The 27,123-nt window shown below is 35.5% G+C and overlaps 1 protein-coding gene and 1 pseudogene across 3 annotated transcripts in view; both read left to right on the top strand.

Annotated features, from left to right (window-relative positions):
- The first annotated feature begins 2,111 nt into the window (after positions 1 to 2,111).
- Positions 2,112 to 27,123, top strand: part of DPH5 (diphthamide biosynthesis 5) — a 29,564-nt gene continuing 4,552 nt past the window's right edge. The window contains exons 1-7 of one of the 3 annotated variants that reach the window (XM_039869591.1): positions 2,112 to 2,247; positions 2,648 to 2,805; positions 7,164 to 7,288; positions 13,371 to 13,479; positions 19,754 to 19,874; positions 24,669 to 24,708; positions 26,155 to 26,258. In XM_039869591.1, the coding sequence (XP_039725525.1) occupies positions 2,671 to 2,805; positions 7,164 to 7,288; positions 13,371 to 13,479; positions 19,754 to 19,874; positions 24,669 to 24,708; positions 26,155 to 26,258 (634 nt within the window). In that variant the 5' untranslated portion in view covers positions 2,112 to 2,247; positions 2,648 to 2,670. Of the gene's footprint in view, positions 2,436 to 2,647; positions 2,806 to 7,163; positions 7,289 to 13,370; positions 13,480 to 19,753; positions 19,875 to 24,668; positions 24,709 to 26,154; positions 26,259 to 27,123 lie in introns of all 3 variants that reach the window. The other 2 variants (XM_039869589.1, XM_039869588.1) reach the window with 2 other exon arrangements.
- LOC120607847 (60S ribosomal protein L21-like) lies at positions 7,313 to 9,303 on the top strand (annotated as a pseudogene).

Here is a 27,123-nt window from a genome sequence, read left to right as displayed (position 1 = left end):
CAGATTTATTCATATTGGCCCAAAACTAAAACAACATAAATGTCCATCAACAATACAAAAAATAAAATTGTGATATGTTCATACAACAGGAATACTATTCAAGAAGGAAAAAGAATGAACTACCGCGATTCAAAACAACATTGAGGAATCTCACAGAAATAAAGTTTAGCCAAAGAAGCTAGACATGAAAGAGTACACTGTATTACGATTCCATTTATAAAAACAAGCAAACTAATTTATAGTACTAGAGGTCAAATAATGGTTTCCTTGGGTGAGGGGAAGGCATTTACTGGGAGGGGACAAAGGGGCCTTCTGGGATGCCGGAAATGTTCCATATCTTGATCTGGAAGATGGGTACATGGTTGTACACATATGAAAAAATTAATCAAATTGTACACTTACGATTTTGTGGATTCTGGTGTATGTAAGCAATAGCCCACATCCTAGGTACTCTTTTTCTCCACTTTCTGTGAGATTCATCCATGTTGTTTTTTGTAGCAGTTCTTCATTCTTTTTCATTGCTGTATAGTACTGTATTACAATAATGTACTATAATTATTTTTGTTGTGGGGCATCTAAAAAAGTTTTAAAAATTAAGTTTTTTAGATCTCAAATGAAGATTTTTCTCAGCTCAACAGCAGACTGTTTACTAAAATACTAAGAAATAAATTGCATTTGCATGTTAGCCATCTTCTATTTTCAGTATTAACAAATTGCCAGGTGACACTTATTTGGTGCCAACCAAGTCTACAGTGCTAAACTCAATGACAGAGTGACAGACACAAAGTTTTTCTCAAAAAGAATACTTCAGGGTATAAAAATGTTTGCCAAGATGACCCTTTGTGTGACCCTGAGTACAGAACAGGGGTCTCAAAGCCTCACAACCACGATCATAGAAATACGGCCCTATTAAAAAAAAGAAAGAAAGAAAAAAAAAAAGATGACCCTTCGTGAATCAATAAAATACTGTATCTAGAGGACTGGTCTATGATTAGTAAACTTATGCAATTATTTCATAGGACTTTTGTGAACGGGATAAAAATGAGACTCAATCAAGGTAGGACGCAGGAGGCTAATTCTCATTATAATCTGATGGACACCAAATAACTACAAAATTAATTTCAAATTCTATATATCTGCCAATGTTTATTGAGTCTCTACTAATTGCCTGGCACTATATTAAGTGCCTTATATGTGTTCTTTTACTTATCCTCACAATAATGGTATGAGGGATGGTATTATCTCTATTTCACAGATGAGGCAACGGAAGTCCCAAATAAGGCCACAAATATGTTCTCCTATGTTCTCTCCTGGAAGTTTTATAGTTTTAGGTTTTCCATTTACATCTATGATGCACTTAGAACGAGAATGGATAGTATCAGTCATGAAGAGTGTATAGAATGATACGTGCAAAGAGTGGATGCAACCCAGGAAAAAAATTAAGTCAAAGCTTAAGGAAGTAGAGTTGGGCAAAAAGACACAAGGCATTGTTGGAGAAACACTAGGAAAATTCTTAATAATCAACACTGTGTACTAAAATAAGCAAAACGGACTTATCTTGGATGAGATCACCAGTGACCCTACGAAGAGGATTTACAGTAAAAACAAACCATTCTGACAAAAGAACTACATCTAATAAACTACTCGACAGGAATTCCCCGCTGTCGAAGCAACTGGGGTGAGGTCTGAAATCCCTGTGCATTCTGAAAGGTCACTTCTCCAGGCGCGGAAGGGTCTGGGCTTCCCGACACTGAGGATAATTGAGGTAAATCTCAGTCACGCACGCCCTTTGGGGGCCCCTCCGGAATTAGGTTCTGGAGATAAACCCGTGGAATCACTGCCCCGCTGGGAAATCAGAATCACACTCGCGGCGGGTATGCCAAGCTGACACTTCGCCAGGGAGGCGGCTGGCTAAACTACAGCAGAGTGGAAGGGCGGGATGGAACTCTACACTCAGTAATCCCGGGGCTAGGTAGCTTAGTCCCTCCCACTCCCCACCCACTTGTGGGCTGGGGAAGCGCGGGGCTCTGCGGCCCAACCTCGCGTCCCGCTCCTGCGGGGCGAAGAGCTCTACCACTCACCCGGTCCTTGGGTGGGATGTTGAAGCCACTGGCCACGTCCTTCCCCAGAAGCCATGCTGGGGGCTGTGTACAGACTCCCCCGGCGGGTTTCTTCCGGTCTAACCTGGAGCAGTCCTCCGGAGGCCTCCATCCCATCACACAGAAGCCGGCTTCCCTGTCCACTCCAGTGAGTCGTAAAGTGCAGTAAAGGCGCCGACGTTTTGCGGCACCGTATGTGAAGCCGGCGGCGTGGACCCTGGCTCGGCGCGAATCTGTCTTTTCGTCTGCTGTTTCTGCGGAAAGGTGGCATTTAGTGATTTGGAGAGGACAGGGGCTCAGCTCCGACATTCCCAGCGGCTAACTATCAGCTCCTAGGTTTGTGTAACAAGAGAAAAATCGGGGTAGGGTTATTTAGAAACACTATTCCAGTCCCTGTTTAAGAGACATGAAGTCAGTTTCTCAAACCTCACTCCTGTGACATCCTGTCCCTTGTGCTGTTTTTGGTTTTCATCTTCGTGATCGTCACTAGGTTTTAAGTATCATCGGTGTAGCTGACATTTGTTTTTCTTGTTCACTTCGTCCTGCAGTCTCCCTCCCCCTGGACTTTGAAATGCTTTACCTCATCGGCTTGGGCCTGGGAGATGCCAAGGACATCACAGTCAAGGGCCTGGAAGTTGTAAGACGCTGCAGTCGTGTGTATCTGGAAGCCTATACCTCCGTCCTGACTGTAGGGAAGGAAGTCCTGGTAGGTGGTTAAGGTTCTTCAGCCTCCTGGAAAGAAAACTATATCCAACAAGTGATTTTCATTACACTGAACTGAACAGAATTTTCAAACCTGCTTATTTAAACCCTTTAAAACACATCCCCTGCTCACTAAGGATCTGGGTAGTACAAAAATCAAAATCGTACACCAACCAAGTGACTTGGAAAATTAGAAAGTGCTTTGTCTTACTTTACAAGTCTAATTTTGTGGCTTTTTCCAGTAAATAGGAAAGTTATTTTACACTCCTGGGGTTAGTTATAAAAATCCCTTATTTCATGAGATAGCTAAGAAATCCTTTCTGAGTTGAGTGCTAATGAGGTGCTAACACAGCCTTAATGAGTTTGTTATAATTCAGAAACCAAGCTGAAAATTATTTCCATAGGGAATGGTAATCGCCTTTCTGTCTGTATCTATCCAGAAAGGTCTTACCTTTAAATAGACATCTCCAAGTGAGGTTTATAACCATACACTTGTATGCATCCAGTGAGCCTGAAAGTAGTAACCCTAGCCTTTGTTAGAATGTCATACATTTAGCTGAATCTCATTAATGGCTCAGTAAATTTTGGAGAAAGGGCTAAGATCATGTTCATTGTCAAACTCCAAGTACAATATAAATTAGGATGAAAAGATTGATGGACAGGTTATAGAAGGAAGGAGAGCATTTTATTTATTTATTTATTTATTTTTATTGTAACATTGATTAACAAAATCCAGTAAGTTTCAAGTGTACATTTAACAGTAAGGAATATATATATATATATATATATATATATATATATATATATATATATATATATATATATAGTAACGCTTTTGGAAATTGTGTGTTCACCACCCACAGTTAGATTTCTGTCATCACATATTTGACCCCTTTTGACCCCATCTACCTCCCCTTTCCCCCCGTCCCTACCCTCTGGTAATTACTAGTTTATTGTCCATGTCCATGAGTCTCTGCTTGTTTGTCCTGTTCATTTGTTGCTTTTAGGTCTATATCCCACATATAAGTGATATCGTGTGGTTTTTAATTTTTTCTCTCTGGCTTGCTTCGCTTAGCATGATTATTTCAAGGTCCATCCATGTCGCAAATGGCAGTATTTCATCTCTTCTTATGGCTGAGTAATATTCCATTGTATATATGTACCATAGCTTCTTTATCCAGTCGTCTATTGTAGGACACTTCGGTTGCTTCCATGTCCTGGCCACCGTGAATGATGCTTCTTTGAACATTAGTGTGCAAATATCTTTTTGCATATGGGTTTTCAAGTTCTCTATATTCAGAAAGTAATTAGAGACAGGGAATCCAGGAAAGAGTTTTAATTTTGGTATATACAACTTGAATTTCTTTAGGCAACTTCTGTGGATAAATTATGATCTTATATGCCCTTGGTGCAATATACTTGTGCACATTGTACCAAAGAGATGTAAGATGATCTTGGTTCTCAAATGGTTCATGATTCATCTGTGTTATACCCAGGAAAACAAATAATAATGGAAGATTTAAGTAATAATTTTGATGGCAGTGGAAGGGGGAAACTATAAAATTATATTGCTGGAAAGAACTTAGATGGTCTTAAGTCAACATTCTTGCTTCACCAACTAAATAGTAGAAGCTATCTCATGTTAATTACTAGTTTTTAATTACAGTTGGAATACATGTGAGAGAGAAGATCACTTCAGGCTATGAGCTATGTTTTAAAATAATGCATCCTAGTCTTTAAGTTTTGTTTTCTTTTGTTTTCATTTACGTCATGGTCCAAATAGAAAATGGTAGTATTTGTACAGCTCTGCAGGGTAAATGGAGGAAACTGCTCAAGGCCAAAGGGAACTAACTTTGGGGCCCCAGCTACCTGCAGAAAGCAGGTACCTACCTGCCTGTCTTTGCCCCATTGGTAGTACATGTGAAGTTCTGCAATCGGCCAATGTTCTGTGACCTTGGGCAGTCACTGAATTTTTCTATGCTCTTATCTGTAAAAGGGATAAAGATAGTGCCGTCTCATAGACTGTGGTAAAGATTAAATGAACTCCTATACCACATAAGTTCTTAGAACAATGCCTGACCGCAGAGTCAGCTCAATGTAAGTATATTATTACAAATATTATTACAGATATTTGTATTATTACAAATATTATTACAGATAAGGGGAAGAAAAAGAGCATTCCTTGCTGAAGGAAAAATAATTGTGAGCAAAAGCATGGAGGAGAAAAGCACAATATTTGCTATGCTTGTTCTTGGGCATCACTGAAATAACTTTCATTTTCTCCCAGTGTATTGGTTCCTGCTCTTTTCTTCCTAACCTACTTCACCTGGATACCGGGTTACTCTTTCCTTGTCCTGTCAAACTGCTGCAGATTGATATTGGAGGCACAGAGAAGGACAGTAAAGGACTTTGCATTGAGCGAAAAGAGGCCATCAGCTATAGCCTTTATTAGCTTCCCATTTGTCTGTTCTCTAAATCTCTGTTTCAGGGAATCTACCTTCCCTCCAGCCTTAGAAAATGACTTGTAAGATGAGGTTCTCTTCCTGTCCAAGATTAATTCCAACTAGATGTGTGTTTTGCAAACCTTTTTTTCCTCCCCCTCCCTCTGGAACCTTACTCCCATCAATTTATTCTTCTTTATGTTTAATCTATATTAACATCTCCCCTTGGCCTGAAACCATGTTCAAATATTGTCTGTTCTGAAAACTCTCCTCTTTTAAGCCCCTTTTCCCATAATGATTATTGTTTCTCTCTCTTCTTGGAAAAGCAGCTCACTCATGTCTCAGACTCCTGCAAACTGACTCCCATTCCTCTGAAGTATTTCTATTTATTGAACAATTATTTAGTAGCTGAGAACTCCAGAGGACGGTTTTGAATTCTTACGTTTCACATCTTTTGACATAGGTGACTACTCCTTGAAACTGGCTTTCAAGGCATAACGTTCTCTTGATTTTATTTCGACTTTTCCTATTTTCTCAGTTCCATGTGTAAGCTCCTTATTTCTTATGACTTCTTGATCTTTAAGAAATTTTAGAAGTTCAGAAAAAAAACATTTTCTTCATTTTTCCATAATCATGTGTTCTTTTACATATGTGAATATGAATGTTCTATAACTATTAAGTTCTGGGTTTATAAAACTAAGGTATATAAAAATTAATGATTAAGAAAAAATATATGGTAAAAGTGAAAATAGAACATTTTTATCTATAAAAACATTGTCATTGAGAACTTCTGGAACAATTATCTCTAAAATTTGCAGAGGAAAGGAAGAGATCTTTTTTCACATTTGAAGAGCAGATTCTTGTTAAGTATTAGGACATAATTATCACAGGTGGAACAATAGCCTTTATCTTCAAATGCTTAATCATTTGTTCATTTAGTCATTTGCATGACAAATATTAGTAATCCTTATAATTTGGCTTAAGATATAATCTTTACAACATAATCCTTATGACTCCAACAAACTTGTCAGTGTATAAGAAATAGTATTATTTATCTGTGCATCCACTTTTACTCGACTTGAATTACATACTACTCCACGGAGAGTCAATTATAAGATTCATGATCTTGCATAATAGCTTGTAACCACTACCACATGACCACAGGCACACCAGCTCCCTCTCCTTACTTAGACGCTGTCACTTCAGTTAAGATCAACTCCTGGGTTTGTTCTCTAGAGTTGAACTTCAGGTAATTAGTTAACAAAGCAGGTTATATGGAGGCTTCCTAAATATTTAGAATTCTTTTTTTTCCCCTGCAACTCTGCCCTTTTTTTTCTTTTTTCTTTTTTTTTTTTTTTTTTTAGCAGAAACTAGGAAATACAGTTTTAAATTATCTTTCCTGCAATTATATAAGAATGTTTGCTGGTTATGTAAACAGCTAAATCTTAATTTTCTATTATTTCTCATTGAAGTTACTTTTCATTTTAGCCAGGGTCCCATAGATTTCCCCATGGAAAATTTAGTAAAATTCAAACTGCACTGTATGTTTATAATTACTATTTAATTTATATATTCTGTATTGCTATGTTTCTAAAGTAAGGCTCATGCATACATATTCTCTGTTCATCCTACAATATTCTCCCTGGTCTGTTAGAACCAAATTTAGAGGTAAATTAAAAATGCAAAAAGCCTCAGATGTTAGTCTACCTCCTCTTGGGATATTAAGATAAGCCTCAAAGACAGAGTTTAATTGCAGCATGATATAGAGTGCTAGCTCATTGATATATTCAGTGATCTGTGTTTGGATGGTTGCCAAGATTTGCACCAGCCCCAGACAAAGATTATTTTGTGTGTGCATGTGTGTATGTGTGTTGAAATGGTCACCTGCTGTCTCATTGTGATATTGGATTTAAATCTATAGGAAGAATTTTATGGAAGAAAATTGATTCTCGCTGATAGAGAAGAAGTGGAACAAGAAGCAGATAATATTTTAAAGGATGCTGATATCAGTGATGTTGCATTCCTTGTAGTTGGTGATCCATTTGGGTAAGTCAAAGCAAATATTTTGAGTGTTAGTTGCATTTACTTATTTTTTTTTTAAACCAATAAGAATTATTGTTATATTTAAAACCTCTTCACCTTCCAGATCTTGTTGAAAGACTCTGTTTACCAAAGCTCTGTCTAAAATTTCTAAAAGTTTAAACTTTTAAATGTCTAAAAGTTTAAACTTTCATTATCTTTGATATTAATGAAGAAAACCTACTTAGCTGGGATGTGATCATATGTATCATGTTGTCAGGTATCAACTCTAAAGTTTGTATCATTGCTTCTGCTGTTCTTTTAGAAGGTCACTTAGGACATCAAAAGACATAACTAGTATGTCATTAAATAAGTATATTACATTTTTTGAGAGTCATGCCTGCCAGTTGTTTTGCAGGTAAATTACAAGCATCTTCTGCTTTCTTTTTTAATCATCCAATAATTAGCAATATTGCTGTCACTTTTCTTGCTTTGAATTTATCATCTATCAGGCCTCAGATTTCAATTTCTTATATCCATTGGGAGCTCTGTTCTTCCCCATTACTAAAAAGATGGGCTTCTACTTGTCTGGTCAAGCATCATCAATCTCTAATGTCAAGCCAAACAGAAGAGTTCTTTGTCTCCAGCTGGTGACCCAAGATTTATGTCACAGATTTAGGTAACATAAGGATAATTAAATCACTATGAGCCTACCACCAAGGATGTTTTTCAAAAGATTGGAGTTACAAGTGCGTGTGTCTGTCAAAAAGAAAGTAATTTATATTACTATGATGTGCCAGGGATTGTGTATTATTATTATACTTGGTTGCAAATGACATTGGGTAATCATACATTTTTAAATATTTAAATAGTTTATTTTAACCTCTGACATTGTTTTTTGTAAAAGTAAGGCTTTCTTTAAAGGAAGTAACGTGTGTGTGTGTGTGTGTGTGTGTGTGTGTGTGTGTGTATTTTTTATCCACAAAACAGTAAAATAAGGGTACTGAAAAATCGTATATATAAAATGTCTTGGAACTCTTATAGTATTTTCTTATTATCACACTGTCTTCTGCCAAAATCCCATGTTTCCTGTAGTGACACCTGAACTCGCCAAACTTCCCAACTCGATGGTACCACCATTCTTACTTTCATGGCATCCAGTCACTGACAAAGTCCAATAAACCAGTGCTGCTCAAAGTGAGGTTTGCAGACTGATGCCAGCCAACAAACTTACTAGTCTATGATGAGATAACAGAAATTGAGAGTAAGCATTTAGAAACTTTTATAGCAATTTAAAAAACTAATTTATCTCTGGTGGATCTAATAATAAAAATTTAAAGCTTGTATTTTGTATTAATTTATATTTGATTTTTAGAGTTAATTTTTATTGCATTTTATGAAACTATCGTTCATGACAATATAGAACATTCGCCCTTTCTTTTGGCCGGAATCGCCATCTTCCAGTAATTCACCAAAATGACCGACACAAGGGAAAGGAGGAGAGGCACCCGCTATATGTTCTCTAGGGCTTTTAGAAAACATTGAGCTGTTCCTTTGACCACATACGTGCAAATCTACAAGAAAGGTGGTATTGTAGACATCAAGGAAATGGGCACTGTTCAAACGAATCCTCACCAACGTTACCATGGCAGATCTGGAAGAGTCTTCAGTGTTACCCAGCATGCTCTTGGCATCATTGTAAACAAACAAGTTAAGAGCAAGATTCTTGCCAAGAGAATTGATGTACTTGTTGAGCATATTAAGTACTCTAAGAGCGGAGACAGCTTCCCAAAACGTGTGAAGGAAAACGATCAAGAAAAGAAGGAAGCCGAAGAGAAAGGTACCTGGATTCCACTGAAGCGCCAGCCTGCTCTACCCAGAAAGGCGCAGTGTGTGAGAACCAATGGGAAGGAGCCTGCACTGCTGGAACCCATTCCCTATGAATTCATGGCATGATGGGTGTAAAGAGATAAAAGACTTCTGAGTTGAAGGGTGGTGTCCCCTCTCCCAAAGAAATAGTTAAAGAAAACTTTTTTTTTTTTAGGTGAGGCAACCCTTGGTTGACCTCACAGATTGCAAGGACCTTGGCAGCTTACAATCCCTTATTTAAAAAAATTTTTTTTTATGCCTACAGCACCTGGTCTTCCTAGGTGGTCTCACATCCAAGTACTAATCAGACCTAACTCTGCTTAACTTCTGAAATCAGACAAGATAGGGCTTGTTCAGGGTAGCATGGCCATAGACAAGAAAACTTTAAAAAAAAAAAAATATTAGCCTTTTACCAGTTAATTTGAGAAGCACTGCTATTGACACTTTTTTACCAACTTTTTCATATTCTTTCATTCCATTCTGGCTGCCACTCTTCTACCTAACTGAAACTTTTATTATCATATACCCCAGTTTAATATAGTAACCTTTTGCCTGGTCCAGACTCTTCATTCATTACTAATGCTATGGTTAAATTCATATTTGTAAAACCACAATTGGAAGGGCTCAAAATGAGAACATTATTAGCTTTGTCATTGTCTAGACGTGGAAAATACTCTCCAACCTGCCCTTTTATCTATGTCACTCTTCTACTGAAGCCCATAGTAGAAGGAAGAATTCTATGTAAATAAAAAAAATTGAGGCCCAGAGAAAGTGCCTCGATGCCTTTACTACCCTGCTCAAAATCCTTCAGTGACTTTTCATGGCCTTAAATCTTTCAACAGTCTTATCTACTTTTTCCTTTGGCTACTTCTTTTTTTGACTATGTCAGAGCCAAATTGTGCAATTTCATCATCTTATAAGTGTTTAGCAATATTTGTCCTCCATGTCTTCGCTCATGATTTTTTCTTAAAACAGACTGTTCTTCCCAGTCCTTCTTTCCTTTTATTTATTCCCAGTTTTATTGAGATATAATCGACGCAAAAGCACTGCATAAGTTTAAGGTGTACAGCATAATGACTTACATATATTATGAAATGATCACCACAATAAGTTATCTTCCATCATCTTATACAGATACAAAAGAAAAGAAAAAATATATTTTTTTCCTTGTGATGAGAAGTCTTAGGATCTACTCTCAACAGTTTTCAAGTATACTATACACTAGTGTTAGCTATTGTTGTCCCCAATTTCTGTTTGGTAAAATAGGTTCTTTAAGACCCAGCTCAGATGCCACCTCTTCTGTGACTCTTACCTTATTTAGGAGCAAGTACCCCCCCCCCTTTTAACTCCTAGGCAATTCATTTACCCTGTTAGTGACTAATTATGTATAATCTTGTTATTTAGATTTATATAATAATTACTATACTAAAGTTAATTTTTATTTATCTACTGGATTACTGTTGGGATATAACAGTCAAAGATATAATGGTTGAAGACAGGATGGTAGGGAATGTGTAAATTTTAATTGGGCCTGGAAGAATGAGAATATGAGCGAATTAAATGGATAAATCAGGAAGGGAATACAGAATTCAACAAGACACTGAAATTCTTACATACAACAAAAGAATGTTCTTTGTTTAATTTTAAGCCCCTTTCTACTTATTTGAATAAAAATGTAAAAAGGGAAAATTGTTTATTCAATCTTAAATTCTTTTTTCTAACTTTAAAATTGTAAAGTATATATAACATAATATTTAGTATTTTAACCATTTTTAAATGTACAGTTCAGTGGCATTAAGTACATTCATATTGTTGTGCAGCCATCACCACCATCCATCTCTAACAATCTTAAATTCTTGAAAAAGGTAATTGAAAGTCAGTTGATGTAGTTTTCATCTTGGTCCTTTTATTCCTGATTATTGAAATATAGAAGTTAATCACATAAAGAGTATAAATGACTCTTTAAAAAATCCTACATCAATAGATCTGACTCAGTCATGTGAGAGATGACTGTCTTAAGCTTTCTATCCACACAAAGGTCATCCTTCAACAAATTCTAATAATGACTCCATCTTGTCATCCTTTATTTTAATACACTCTATAACTATATTTTATAATAAGTTTACATAATCTTTTATACTTATGTGTGTGCCTTTTCCTTCATGGCATACAAAAATATACCTTTAGTCTCTTGTTTCCTACGTGCTCTAATGTAAGTCATTTGATTGTTTCCATTCATGTAATACATTTGAACAGTGCTTAGTGCCTAGTAACTATCCAATAAACATCAGTAGTCCATTTATTTCTCCAATATAAGTAAATCTGCCATGTATGGATTAATGTATATTATTTTTTTCCGCTCCCACTTTCCCATCCCCACATTTTGTATTATTTTTTTTATGATAGATTCTCCCAAATAGGTTTATAATACCAAAAAATCAAAGGATTGTGCCAATTTATAGTGTTTCCAGTAGTTCATAAGAACATCAGTTTCACCATATCTTTGCAAATATTAATGAATTTTCAGATCATCAGCCAAATACAGTGGAACAGTATCCACGAACTAATGTTATTATAAAATAAAATTTAAAATATACAGACTCATGCATTCAAATTGGTCACCTTTATGTTCTTTATTGTATTGATTCCATTGATGAAAACATTCTTGACTCTCTTTAAATTGCCTTCAGAGCTATTCCAAGTAACAAGCATATTATTAGGACAAATTTATTACTATTTCTGGGTATATGTCCACAATCAGAGTGTGTGTGTGTATGTGTCTATATGATTGTGGATAGAGCCACATGCCCAGAAATAGTAATAAGTTTTTTTTACACACACACACTTTTCCAGTCACCATAAATGAAGCATTTTCATGAGCCCTGGACTGGAAAGAGTGCTCATTATAATGGTTTAAGCCTGTGTTTCAAACCAGTTTTTCTTTTTCCTGAAGCAATATAATCTAGGTAATAGTGATGATAAAATACCAATTTTATCACAAATTTTTATAGTGGAAATCTGAGGGGCTTCTATAATCACATGTCAGTTTCACAAAAAATCAAATCACTTTGTCAGGTCATTAAATCTTCATAGTATACCATCCACATCCACATCTGGTCATTTTAAATGAACTTGTGATTAAGAGAGAGATCATTTTAAACCAGTTTTCTTTCTGTTCATCTGTTTAACTCACTGATAACTGTTTTCCTTAATCAGTGTGAAGTAGAGAAATTCTGTTGAAGGTGATATTAAAAACATTTTTTACAACTGGCATATTATTTTTTTAAAAAGCTAACTCTAAATCAAATTATTGGTTGTTTTTCATACTAGTATTTATGTTATAAGTGTGATCAAAAACAGGCTTCCCTGCCAGGCATTTGTTAATCTGTTTCTGACTGCCTCATGGGGTGAAAGCCCTTGATCTTCCTACTTGGTATGCATTGACCAGTTCAGGTTATGCTTATTTGTACGGAGTTTCTCAAACATGCTAATGTTGCTTTCCCCAGTAGGGCTTGGAGTTTTGATCAAGAGGAGAAAAGGCTTCTTTAATAATGCAGCTCTGAATTGATGTGTTATATTTCACAGTATCTGTATTTATATTTACATATATTCTCTCTCTACTACAGTCTATCTAATTATAATAATTAGATTTAGCTCAGAAAAGGAAAGGCAACAGGCACAGTATGCACACACATACACCCAGGACAACAGTTATAAATAAAATGACTGCTAGACGGATGGAAAATCCAACTAAGATTATGTCAGATAGAACGCTCATGTATAAAGACAAAGATTAACAGGCTATGAAAATGTTCCGTATGTTCTACCATGTTGTATTTCAAAATACAAAAACAAAACCTTCAGAACAGAGCAGAAATTAAGTAGGTCTAGTTGTGCTGTAATTTAGAACTCGAGAGCAGTCATTTGAGGAGTTTAAAGGGGCCCTACGACCAAAAAGTTGTTTGAGAATTGCTGCTCCAGAGTTCAGGTGTCTGCAAATATTAACCAGAGCAAGTGAAACTTCCCTTTTTTCTGTAGCTGCCAAGGTTACTTTAAGAGTGTTGAAGCTGCAATTCAACATTGTGAAGAGCATGTGTAGACTCGCTTTTCTTGCCAAAAAGCTCAGAAATTGAGCAGCGTCCTCAACACTTTGACTCGAACTCATGAAATAGTATAACTTTACTGTCTTAAAACATCAGTGTAGGTGACTTTAATACAACTCGATATTTTCTCACTACAGGGCTACAACCCACAGCGATCTGATTCTGAGAGCAACAAAGCTGGGAATCTCTTACCGAGTTATTCACAATGCTTCCATAATGAATGCTGTAGGCTGCTGTGGTTTACAGGTAATGCTACAAAGAGTGACTTTTAAATGGTATTTAGCAAAAATGTTTTATTTTTCTACATATTACAAGTAGATTTTATTATATTTCATGAATTATAAGATTACTATTATGCTACATTTGTGTGTACTTAATTTTTTAATATTAAATTTTTTATACTAAGTTTTTCTATAACTTAGATTTCTTTCATCTCACATTGGACTAGCCCATTGAAATTTAGCTAAAGATTTTAATGGTATATTGAATGAATAGGTACATACATAAAAAGGAAATATAGTCTAATCAAATTGATTAAGTATTCCTAAAACCTTTTTACAGTCTTCCAAATAACTTAACTCTGCATTGCTGAGGCCATGTTTTTCCATACGGTATCATTTTCTGTGCCATCAGGGCATTGTGAAGCAACATCTCTTAAAAAATATTTTAAAGAGTCAGAAGCCAATGATACTAGGCTTTTAATCCAACTTTGTAGTCATTAATGTGTAAAATTAGTTATTTTTAACCCAACAATCTTAGTTCTGAAGGGTTAAAAAGGCATTCCATTAACCGTTTCCAAGATTTTTTTCCAAGCTGTTGACATTCATTTTCCAAGTTTTATATTGTGTTCTGATGGTCACACAAATGTGATCCATGACAACCATGACTGCTAATGGCCAACAGTGCTTTTAAGGCTTCATTGATTGTTAAGACGCATTCTTATTTCAGATATAATAATAGAAAAAAAGTATACATCTTAGAATCTATGAAATAAGGTTTTTCTGATATGTCTTCCTGGAATGCGTAATTTAAAATAACGAATTAACAATGAGAAGATACATTAGCATTGAATATCAAATGCTATATCTGTAGCTTTAAAGAGTCTATATTTTCTGTATTACCTAGAAGGAGTAGCCCAATTTAATTGACTAGTCCTGGCCAATCATCTTAGCAATATTGCCTTTGGTTATGAAGAACCAGAGAAAATGTATAAATGATTCGCCTTTCAGAATTTACCACTTACTTTTAATGATTACATTTAAATTGGTCTTCTAATAAAATGCATACTTACAAACAAAACTTGCCAGTTCAAGTCTTTTGTATACTTTCAACCTCTTCTGAACATTTTTGTGTTGGAGTAAGTTGAATGGAGTAAGTCTCCTCCAGTCATTATTTTTAACTCTATTGATGCTCTATTTAAGAATTTATTTGGAAAAAAGATTTGGCACTAAAAAGTATAAAGAATTATGAACTAGATAAACTCTAATATCGCGCAGATTTGGGAGCTAACTTTAGACATAGGTTATCTTAACCAAGTACATCAGATAGTCAAATTTTCATTGAGTAAATTTTAGTATTTTTCTCACAATTCACATATTAGTTATAAACATGTATACTTTAAAATGTTATTGAAATTCCTAAGTAACAGATATTTCTAACACTGTATTATTTGTATTTCTTGGCTTTTTCTAATCAGAGAAAAATCTGTTTGTCTAGAGCCAATAAAGTTGATTGTTTTTAGACATAACTGCTAATGAAAAATCAAGGACTTTTCTTAATACACAAAAGATAAATGGAACAAAGTCCTTCTTTTCCTGAACTCTTCAAGTTAAGCATTTAGCGGCCAAATTGCGCAGAATTAGAATTACCACCTTCATTTACCATTTTCTCTGTTTTAGAGGAGCCATTATAAAAAATAATTTTTCCTTGATAATATATGACATATATACTTAGAAAAAATTAAGAAAATACAGTAAGTATAAAGAAGGAAATAAAAGCATCCATAGTCCCACCACCTAGAGGTAATCATAAATTACCAGTTTGGTATATTTTCTTTTAGTCTTTTTTATTCAACACTTAGTGTACATTCACCTGAATCTGACAGGCCAAGTAAAATGTTAAAATACTTCCTTCGTATAGTATTTATTATTTATTGTTAATTAACTTTTTTTTTCATGAAACAACACCCATTGTGGTAATTGACATTGTTGGCCTTAGAGTAGTTCTTACTGTTGTTTTTCAAAAGCATTAAATCGGTTTTATTGTTGTACAGGGACTAATGTAGAAATGATAAAGACTAACCTAGTACAAAGAACACAACACTAGGTATGAGGATGTCAGAGCTCTACATGGCTGTGTAACCTTAGAATGACTCAATAAACTCTCTAATTCTTTCAGTCACTTCAGAATTGTTTTTGACCACCCGCTAAATAATGGTAATATTTAAAAATTTATGTGGATTTGCTCATTTATGTGAGAATATAAATCTTGTAGTCTGCTGTCTACATAGTCGGGGATCCCCAAGCACCGAGCCACGGACCGGTACTGGTCTCCCAGTGCTGGCATCACTGCCTAAGCTTCACCTCATATCATTAGGCATTAGATTCTCATAGGGGCACCTGTCCCTAGTGCCAAAAAGGTTGGGGAACGCGGTACATAGTCACTCAGCTTTCTGTACCTCGTGTGTGGCCACTTTCATAATCTTAGTGTCGCAAAAATCGGTGTTACATCAGTGTTGAGCAAAATGCATGTGAGGATTAAAAGACAAATCGAAGACAATTATTCTTTATAGAAAACTAGTAATTCTTGATCATATGGTTTTATAGTGTGTTTTTTGACAACTCTCTTAGCTCAGCTTTTTTTTTACCTCACAGATTTAACTGATCTGATTTAGGATATACATATATATAAAATACATGTGTGGCTTAATAGAGTTCTTAATTTAGTAAGTTAAATTTACTAATTTTTCCATATGCAGAGAAAATATTTTTTAACTTAAAAATCACGAAATATTTTTATTTGAATATAAAATAACAAAAGCCTTAAAGCCTATTACAGAATAGAGTTTACAAAACATCTGTGCTACTGAAAAGAAGGAACTATTGGTGTCGATGAAATGAGTTAGAACACTATTAACATCATTCAGCAAGTTATATTGAGCCCTCAAACTAAGATAGTGGGAAAAGAAATGAATAGTCAATTTCTAGGTAAATTATAGAGCTGGAATTGACAGCAATTGGCATATGGTAAGCTGTCAGGAATTAGAGATACTTGTTAGAGGCAAGTCAGGCAGTAGCTATTTCTAGATAACTGCTTAATGCCCTTCTAAATATTGCCCACGATTTCCCACCTTTGTTCACACCATTTCATTCTTTCCCTATGTGCAGCTTCCCAAATCTAAATCTTATCCATCCTTTAAGGTCCCTGTTATATCCTATCTCTTCAGCAGTCGCCTTCACGTACTCTATAACTGGGGGAAATGCCTAACTCGTGATACATACAGTCTGTATCTCATTTTTGATAATTATTCACTACCTAATATTTTTCTTGTGCATCTTCTCACTCTAACTAGATAGTGCCTTATATGTAATCATATGGATTATTTCGAGTTGAGTTTTTGTCTTCAATAGATAAAACATGATCCAATATCAAGTTAGATAAACTGCTTTCTCTTGCTCCAAGTTAACACCAAAAAATAATGTATTGACCAGGTTTTAGAAAACAGTTCTGTTTGTAGTCATAAATTTCGATGTGCATCAGTAATGTCGAGGGGGTGGTGATGATCACAGCACAAAGAATTACTTATATGATAGTCAGTGCTCAGGCTTTTGCAACCTCAGTTCTCGTCACTGTTATGATTTTGCTCCAGTTTCTTTTTATAGTTTACTGCTAAGTCCTTAGATTGTCAGACACAAAGGACTGGTCCTGTTCTTTGAGGTACTGACATCTAAATGGTGAACTATTTGCATAATGTTCCGGAAATCATTGAAGAAGTTTGCACCACAGCCATGGGAATGGTTACAGTCTATAAATCAGGGTCCTAGAAAGCAGTGCTTATGTGAGGTTTTCTTTAATCCCCCAAATTAGGCGATGCCGAGAGGCTTTTGCCCAGAATGGTTCAGCTAGTGTTTATATGTGACTAGCATCCTAACTCTCCTTTAAATGATCTTTTTCTTTTTGAATGAAGAATTTATCTCATCACTGTATTTCTGTGACTGTTAAAATATCAGAGATCCATTTAAAGTACTTATATGCGGCTGCATATATAGTTTTCTGTAATGGTTTTCCCTTAAAGTTTTTTTCTGATAAAGTAATAATTCTATTTCAAAATTTGATCAGAGATGCCAAAATACTTTTTAGAATATAAACAGTTGAACTCGTCAGAATTGAATCATAAGCATAGTTTCAAATATTTGGTAATGTTTTTGAGCCCACTCCAACAAAGAAAGCAGTTAGATTATAGCAGGACACAGAATTTTAGAATATCTCTATCTCATCATTATAAACATCATTGTTATATCATCAGATCCCTAACATTTATTGAGTATTTACTGTGTGCAAGGCACAACACAATCCAGGCTTTGTCATTTAATCCTTAAACATTATTAGGTTTATAATTATTTTACCCACTTTGTAGTAGAGCTCCTCCTGAAAGTCAAGAAGATTACTTGACTTGTGTGTGATGTCCCAATTAGTAAGAACCAGGGCCACGACCCCAGAGCTTCTTCCCTGAGTGTGAAGAATAAGCAAGACTGCATATTCCATGAGGGCCCGGGCTCTGTTTTGCCTCTCACTTCACAGCTGTGCATAGCATTATGCTTGGCACATAGTAGATGACCTGTAATACATATTCATTAGATAAATGGCCCTCAGCAGGACTAGGCCCATTCCTTGTAGCTTGGGTGAATATATTCCAGGAATTCCACATTGGAACGCTAAATCCATTTTTTTTTTTTTTCATGAAGAAACCTTGTTACAGTAGCAGGAAGATTTGTGACTCTGAATTCTTAGAGTTACAAGGTTTTTCTACACTGATCTCTAAATTCGACTGCCACTAGATAGAATAACCTCTATAGGGAAATACCTTTTTAGAGAGTTCTCAAATGGACTTGGGGAATAAAGCCCATTGGTAGGTAAATTGGAGATGTGGCCATATGAGGAACATGAACCTCACCTTGGGAGCTCACAGTCACTGTTACAAGTGTCGGTTTAGTTTTTAAGACCTCAATATATAAAACTTGAGAAAAGTTGTATTTCTCTAGAGATAAAGGGATAGAAGACCCTGAAACCCCAGCTTCTGTTTCCTTCCTGCCTGCCTCCCCCTTACCTCTTACAGCAGCTTTTGAAAACAGTGAGAAGCCTAAGATGACAAGCCCTTCTCCAGACCAGTTTCTTCATTTCTCAAATGAAGAACCTTTAGGCTTAGCAAAATTAGTGATTTCCTGAAGTCACACATTTATTTCAGTCACAGTTAATTTATGACCTAGGACAAGATGTGATTTCCAGCTCTATTAGAAATTTTTTCAAACACTGTTTAAATCGAATAATTAAATCTTTCCATAACAACTTTAGTTGTATGTTTTACCATATATTAAGTCTCTGAAAATAAATGTTCTTTGTACAGTGTCTAGTAAGATCTAATATTAGCATATTATTCCACAGTTTGAATAGCTTTTTGCATGTTATTTGATCCTCACAACCCTGAGTAGGCAGGACAGTATTTTGTCACTATTCCTATTGTAAAGATAGACTTAGAAATAGTTATGTCACACAGCTAACAAGTTGTAGAACCAGAATTCAAAACTAGATTTTCTCGGCATAAGATTTGGAGTTGGACTCATTTAAATGAACTGTACAGCCAGCCTGGAAGCAAACTGGAACCAGGCAAGCTTCTTGGTTGCGTGATGGTCAAGTAGGGCAGGAGGCCACTTAGGGGAAAAGGAGGAGGCTAGAGAAAAGGCCCTTATCCTTGAACTCTATAGTGAGGGAACAAAAAGTGGGCAGAGTAAGGGGGAGGTTTTGAGAAATGGCCGAAGTATACCACCATATGAGAGTGTCACTGACACGTGGAACTCAGACCTCGGTTCGAGTTTCTTTTTCATTACTAACTAGCTGTGTGACCTCAAGTCAGTTGATGTTTCTGAGCTTTGGTGGTTTCATCCGTTAAGTAAAGATAGTAATATGTTAACCTTGTGAACCCTGATCTGACTGTGCAGCAGTCTTTTTTTTTTGGCTTCCTACTATGTTCTTTGTATTTTAGTATTTTAGGCTACATAGCTAAATCATGAACTGGTGACGTATGTTCCTGTACTAAATGCAGAAAATACTAGAAGCCTACTACTGAAAGGGCCTCAGGAAGACACCAGCTGCTGGAGGCCAGAGAACTTTTATTGCCTTTTTTGTGACAGATTTGATCCCCAACCCACCTCAGGTCTGCTCTCACTTTTTATTTTGGTTGTTATCTCTGAAATAGTAGTCAGTGAATTGTTCCATCGTTAATTAACATTTTTATTTTTTCTAGTTGTATAAGTTTGGAGAGACGGTGTCTATTGTTTTTTGGACAGACACTTGGAGACCAGAAAGCTTCTTTGACAAAGTGAAGAAGAACAGACAAAATGGCATGCACACATTATGCCTGTTAGGTAAGGGCTTGGGAGTTTCCTTAAAGTCACGATGTGGAGGTGTCGTATTGTTCTCATTTTGATTTCGTGTTAAGGTGAAACTGTTCTGTGGGTAACTAGCCAGGGGTCAGAAAGTTCACAGTCTGGTCACGCTGTGCATGCCATGCTCTTTCCCACACTCTTGGAGACACGTTTTCTGCTCTGATTACCACATGGCTCTTCCTGCATGCGTGCTAATTCACACCGCCCCCTCCTACGCCCTAACAGATCCTCTCCACCACTCCACGCCTTACCCATTCGTCCATCAAGACCCTGTTCTGGTCAATTTACAGCAATTCAGCAGACCCATATTGAGCATTTATTCTTACTCAGCTTCATCCTCTGTCTTCTTAGAGAAGTTCTTTGAATACTGCAGCATTGATGCTATCAGAATTATAGATCTGAAAGGGACTCTAGAGATCATCTTAATGAAGCCTGTTTTATAGATAAAGTTGAGACCCAGTTATATTGAATCATTTTTCCCACTGTCACCCAGTTTACTGGTGGTGAGATTGGTAGACTCCAAATAGCCCTTTATCCACTGCTCTTTTCACTGTATCATGCTCCCCATATTGTATTTCCTACCTAGTGTGGGAAGAGCTGGGACCGCTATCTTTGTAAACTGCGATGATGGACAGAGCATCAGAAAGACATGGCTGTGTTATCCAGCAGATGCACTGGAATTATGCTGGGAATTCACATTGACTTTCAGTTTCTGTCTAACCACGTCTGTTGTAAAAATACTAGTGTCAAAGCTTTAATCTGTGACTGAGGAACAGAACAGCTTACTGGCATCTTTGATAACTTTGAAATGATCCTTATGCTTCAAATCGGAAGACAAATCCACATGCTACTTCTTAATAGCTAGAGAATATTGTGAACAGTCCTGACCTTTGCCTTCACTTTTATCAAATAGAAGTAATCCCTCCTTGCCTCATGGAGTTTAGAGCAGTATATTATAAACTGTGATGAAGGACCAGGTGTTGTTCTTTTTAAATATATTTATTTTTTTCATTTCTAGTCTTTTTGTACCTATGTCAAGTTATTATAAATATTTGTAAATACTATTCTCACTCTGGCAGTTACTTCATCATTCACCGATAATAAAGTGCTCACATACTGGCATCAGTCCTCCAATCATACATTGAATCTCACTGTTGTGGTGACACTGTGCGTGGAGTCATCCAGATGTCTGCCACATAGCACAGGATCAGGGCAGAGAATTGGCAGAGAAGCCATGATTTTGGCTTCTTTAATAAGAACAGATATTCAGAACATTAGAAAAAATTCCTATTTGCCAAAAACGTTTAGGTTATTTGTGTAATATAGCCAATTCTCTGTTATTCAATAATATATAATTTGTGCATTATCAGAATTTCAATCAGTATATCTCTTTTAATAGAAAAGGTTATAGAAAAGTTTTACTAATGGCTGGTGTTTCTTATGGGGTAAAAATGAGAAATTAAGAGAAATTAAGGGGTTAGCAAGCTAGTACACATGGATCAAGCCCAGCCTACTATCTGTTTTGTAAATAAAGTGTAATTGGAACACAGCCATGTTACTTCACTCATGTATCATCCGTGACTACTTTCGTGCTACAGTTACAGCAATAAGTAGTTGTGACAGAAACCTATGACCCTCAGAACCTAAAATATTTATTATCTGGCCCTTTACAGAAGAAATTTACTGACTCCTTACTTAAAGTGAAATTTTACCTTATCTAATGTAGTATACTTATATCCCCCAGCGATTCTCTTTCTCTTTATGTTGTTTTGTTTTTGTTTTTGTTTTTTGTGGGTTTTTTTCCTTGTCTTTAACACCTATCTGAATTATTTTATTAACTTGTTGGTTTTCTTCCCTGCTGGGACTTTGTCTTGCCTACTGCTTCCTTCCTAATGTCTAGAGGTCTGGCACAATGTAGCTGTTCAATAAATATTTATAGAAGTTAATTAGTTGGAGTTTTTTTTAGTTTATTTTCTCAGACATGGTCTTACTACCCTTTGGCACAGAAAATCTTTAACTCTTGCTAGTTTATTCATTTCCAGCCAGAACACATTCCTTTTTATTCTATTCACATTGACACATAATTAATTTTAAATCTAGATCAGATCACGAATGTTTCTTTAACATTTTTTTTATTTATACCTGCACCCACAAGTAACTGATATGCTATGTTTTCTTATTTTAGTTTGTCAGTGCAACTTAGCACTTCATTATTAATTAATTAATTAATTAGCTTTATACTTTGTCCTTGGGTTTTTCCATGTAGAAAGAGGCCAGCCTTAACTTTTTTGTAGTTCAAGTATATGCAACTGAGAGATGAAAAAAATTGAGATTCATCGGAGCTTGGACACTGTGTGTTTGTGTGTGTGTGTGGGGGTGTGTGTGTGTGTGTTTTACAATGGAACTGAGAAGTTTTAAAACAGAACAGGGAGAGAGAAGTTTTAAGAGGCAGGCTACCTGATAACTTCTCCATATAGTCATAAGAAAATGGAGGAAGGGGAGAAAAGTAGCATTTCTTCTTTGGGAAGCTTTGGAAAGGCAATTGGAAAATCAATTTACAGGTATTTATTGACTGTTTATACTCAATGTGGAGTTGGATTCTTTTGGAACACTAAGGAAATATTAGACATGGATCCTGCCCTTGGGGTTTTGAAATAGTTGGAACTAACATTCTGTGTATATGGAAGTTTAAAGAACAATTAAATTCTATTGTATGGAGAGGCAGGAAGGACAAACCAGAATTTTGGCTCTTGAACTCTCTAAGAGCTGCCTCTTTTCTTGGCTTTCCTGGGAAAAGACAAACAAAGTTAAACAATATATCTCACTTGCTCTATTAACAAAAGCAGGAACAAGGTGTGAAATATCAGATACCATGATTCAAAATCCTCAATCCATAGATCTCATCATTTAGTCATCTGGAATTCTCATTTAAATTAGTATATATTTATTGAATGCCCGCTATGGGCCAAGCCGTGTAGTGATTAGTGAGAATATTCTATGGTAGAAAACCACAGAGAATTTAAAATTTACTTGGTAAGATAAGACTAATATATATGGTGTAATTAGACATTAATGAAACATGGCATTAATGTATAGATATTTCAAAGACAAACATTTGAGGAGAAGTCAACAAAGGCTTTTTGAACGAGTTGGGACTTACGCTACTTAAGGGGTGGATAGTTTAAGATGGGCTGGTGGATGGGTAGGAGCAGAGCCACATGAGCAAATTTATTCAGTAGACATTTATGGAGTATCTACTAGGTACTTTGCATTACGCTAGGTTCTGGTTCTAAGATAAATAGGAGAAGCTTACATTCTAGCAAGTAGAAGTAGAGAGGAATAATTATGGCCCGTGCAAAGAGAAGGAGAAAATATTAAGTCTGCCCTGGCTTGAGATTAAGTCTCTTATGTTTAATTACATAGCACTTACCTAAAAAATTCCCACCAGTCCTCTTTTTTAAAATACAGCTTTTAGAGTATATCATTTAAAAAGATTAAAATTTAAAAATATTAAATTACAGACTTTACTATCACATTTCGGAAGCTCAAGGTGAATTGATAAATATGTTGAATTTTTTAGAATCTTACAAATATCATTTAAAGGAATCTAAGTTGACTCATACCACCAATTGTGTTGGAGGCCATTTTCAATAACAGATATACATTTTTCTCTATATGTCCAGATAAGTGGAAATATTAAATAATGATATTTCGAACCAGAAAAATACTTTTCACCACTGGTTCCAAGAACAATAGAAATACATATGTGGGATTAATTTCTGCTATATTTTAATTTAATTAATTATTTTATCCAAAATCTTATGTGTAAACCTAAGCTTTGGGTGGGGAAACATTTTTGAGTATCCTTATAGGAAAAACTTTTATAATCACTTAAGAAAGCTGTAGAAGTCTATCAAAAGACCCCTCAGTGGCACTATATTTATTTTTGCAAAAACAAACTTTGGCTGAACCATTTGTTTTCAGCATGTGAAACAGGAAGCAGCTGTTGCTCTTGCTGTTGTATACTGAATTCCTCTGAGGATGTAGTGATTCAGCTTTACCTTTTACCAAATAGTTCAGCTGTGCATCGGTGATTAAAGTGTAAAGAATCAAATATCAGTGACACTTGGACTGTCAGGCTTTACGAGAGCAGATTGTGTGTCTTGGCCCCTGGGGTACCTGGCGTCAGTGCTTGGGAAAGCCCTGTTAAAAGTATGACTGTTTGGTACTAAGTGTTTATTCATAAGTTATTATTACATGTCTTACCATTCAAAAGGAAGCAAACGTCTCTTTTCAAAATGTAGTAAGAATTTTCTTCTGTTTGTTACATGCATTGAAACTTCTAGTGTCTGAAAAATAGGGAAGGACGGAAACATGACAAAACTTTTCCTTTGAATCTGTGCAGTTACCAGCTAGTAGAAATGAACAAGATGTTGATTAGCTGTTAGGTGCTGTATATGCCAATATTTATCTAACTCCTTCCTGTTTCTTCTTTTCCAAGAGGAAATTAGATCCTTTTAGGATGGTCTCAGAGCCAATCTCAAGTTTGTTTTCTAACTAATTACCTTTACACAACTACAAGCTTCTATTCTTCTCCATATTTCCATTAAAAAGTGGCTATATCCAAGTGTGAGGGAAGACTGTCACAAACTGTCAAGTGAGCATTTTGGAGACTTGAAAAAAATGTTTCCCCACCCAAAACTTAGGATTACACATAGGATTTTGGATAAAACAATTAATTAAATTAAAAACTATTTTTTACCTTTTTTGCAGATATCAAGGTGAAGGAGCAGTCTTTGGAAAATCTAATCAAGTAAGTCTTATTCTGAGAATGCTTACATCTATTTTAATTCCTTGAACAATTCAATAAATTCTACTTGAATGACATGAGTTCTAAAGATTGTTGAAAATCAGCTTTCATTAACATTTAAAAATTAAATACTTCTAATCTTATGATAAGCAGTGTAATGGAGTGGAAATAGCAATAGATTTTATGGATTCATTGCTGAGAACGATGGTTGACACCTAATAGGCACTCAGTAGATATTTGTGGAATGAATTAATGAATTGAGAGTCAGAAGACATGGGTTTGAGTTCTGAGTCTACCTCTGGTTATAGGCTCTTGGGCAAGTTCTTCCATCTCTGAGCCTTATTTTTCCCATATGACTAATGAGAGTAATAATCCTTTTTTGCTTAGAAAGGCAATGTCCAATAGAATAGCTACTACCCACATGTGACTGATGAGCACTTGAAATATGGCTCATGTTACTGAGGAACTGAATTTGTAATTTAATTTTAATTAATTTAAAACTAATACTCAACTTAGTTATTGGAAAACTTCTAAGTACATTTAGAACAATTTCAATATGTAAATTACTTTTATAATCATGAATTTTATGAAATCTCAATATAGATCAAGTATTTTCAATGAAAATTTAACATTTGAATCAGGATGTGCTATAAGCATAAAATACATACCAGATTATTCATACTAGATTTCAAAGACCTAGTACAAAAACAGTCTTTAATAATTTTTATAGAAGGGTTGAAATATAATATTTTGGATATATTAGGTTAAATAGAATATATAACTAAAATTAATTTTGCCCTTTTTAAACTTGGTAATGTGGCTACTAGAAAATTTTAAAATGTTTGTGGCTTGCATTATATTTGTATTGGACAATGCTGACTTAGAGAATTGTTTTGAGAGTCAGTAGAATAATCTATACCAACTGTTGTATAAGCTGCAAAAGCTATATTTTTATTATGATCATTGAGCAAATGTGGTAGGCTTTTGAGTCATACAGATGTAAACATATCTTACTCTCCAAGATCTTTAGATATTTACCACTTTAGTTTACTAGAGGAAGTGAAAACATTGGTTTAAACACGTGCAGTAAAATGAACATTGTAGAATCTGATTAGCTGGGATATAGAACAAATTGCCACTTATTTTATTTTTTCCTAAGGTATCACTTTGAATGAAGGTAACTTTGATTTAGACATTTACATTTAAGTTGTTGGACTTTTATTTCTGCCAACATTTCAGTGAGATCAGAAGGCAGTTGAAGTAGAACATTGAAAAAAGCTTAAGAAACTTGAGATAAACGATCACCGTATCTGTGCTTTCGTGAGTATCATTTGAAAGCTGCAGACAGAATTTAGATGTACTTGAGTATACCTGGTGGAATTCTTGCGTTAAGAATATATAATGTAATTTCACGACTAAGAACAATGACATCTAGTGTTATAATTACAGAGGAAGGAAGATCTACGAACCTCCTCGGTATATGAGTGTAAACCAAGCAGCCCAGCAACTTCTGGAGATTGTTCAGAATCAAAGAACACGAGGAGAAGAACCAGGTACTCAGGACCCTACCAGGGCTCTCATACTCTGCCCTCTGCTGCTTTGAGATGCGTATGTGATAGAACATCTGACACACAGATATACCACCTCCACTGAAGCGAGTCAATGTTTATGCATTGTACTTTTTCTCTTTTTTCCAACTTTAACTTAAATCTCATAGGATGAAAGTTGTACTGAAAGAAAAATAATGGAGTTCTTTCTAGTAAAATTAATACCCTTCCAGAAAGTGAGTATTTTTCACTTAATTAACTATAAATCAGATTCGAAGTAAATATGTTGCTATATAAATGTTTTAATAATGTATAGAACTATATAGTGAGATTTGTCCTGCAAAAATATATTTATTCTGCTTTTTCTCATTCTCAATACGGAGACCAGGGATAGTTTTCTTCAGGATAAAGACAAGAGACTTTATCCTTGTATTCCTAATATGTAGACACGGTGCATGGTATATAACATAATGTTTATTGTTGGTAAATATCACGAGGTTCTGAAATGAACCTCTCATTATATCTGTTATAAGGTGCTGACTGCCTTTGAGCACGTATCTCCTGATAGAAAAGATATATAAAGAGATTCTTGAGTGACCATTGCTTATTTTATTCTCATTAGTGGGCTTTGTTAAAGCCACAGAACAATCACTCAGCAAGGGTGTTCTGTATCCATCATGTTGTACAGAGTTCCTCGCATGCCTGCATGTCCTCGTGTAAATCATGTGCCCCATTTTGATCATTGTTCAATCAGGCAGCTTTCCCAGCTAACCAATAAAACCACGAAAGGGTCAGCCCTTCAGCTGTCACAACATATCATACTAAAGTTCGCTAATGTTGGTTATTTTGAACTTAAAAGTAAAAGTAATCA

The sequence above is a fragment of the Pteropus medius genome, unplaced genomic scaffold, assembly GCF_902729225.1.
Source record: "Pteropus medius unplaced genomic scaffold, Ma_sr-lr_union100, whole genome shotgun sequence".
NCBI classification, from domain to species: Eukaryota; Metazoa; Chordata; class Mammalia; order Chiroptera; family Pteropodidae; genus Pteropus; species Pteropus medius.
This window is presented reverse-complemented; position numbering and strand designations above follow the sequence as displayed.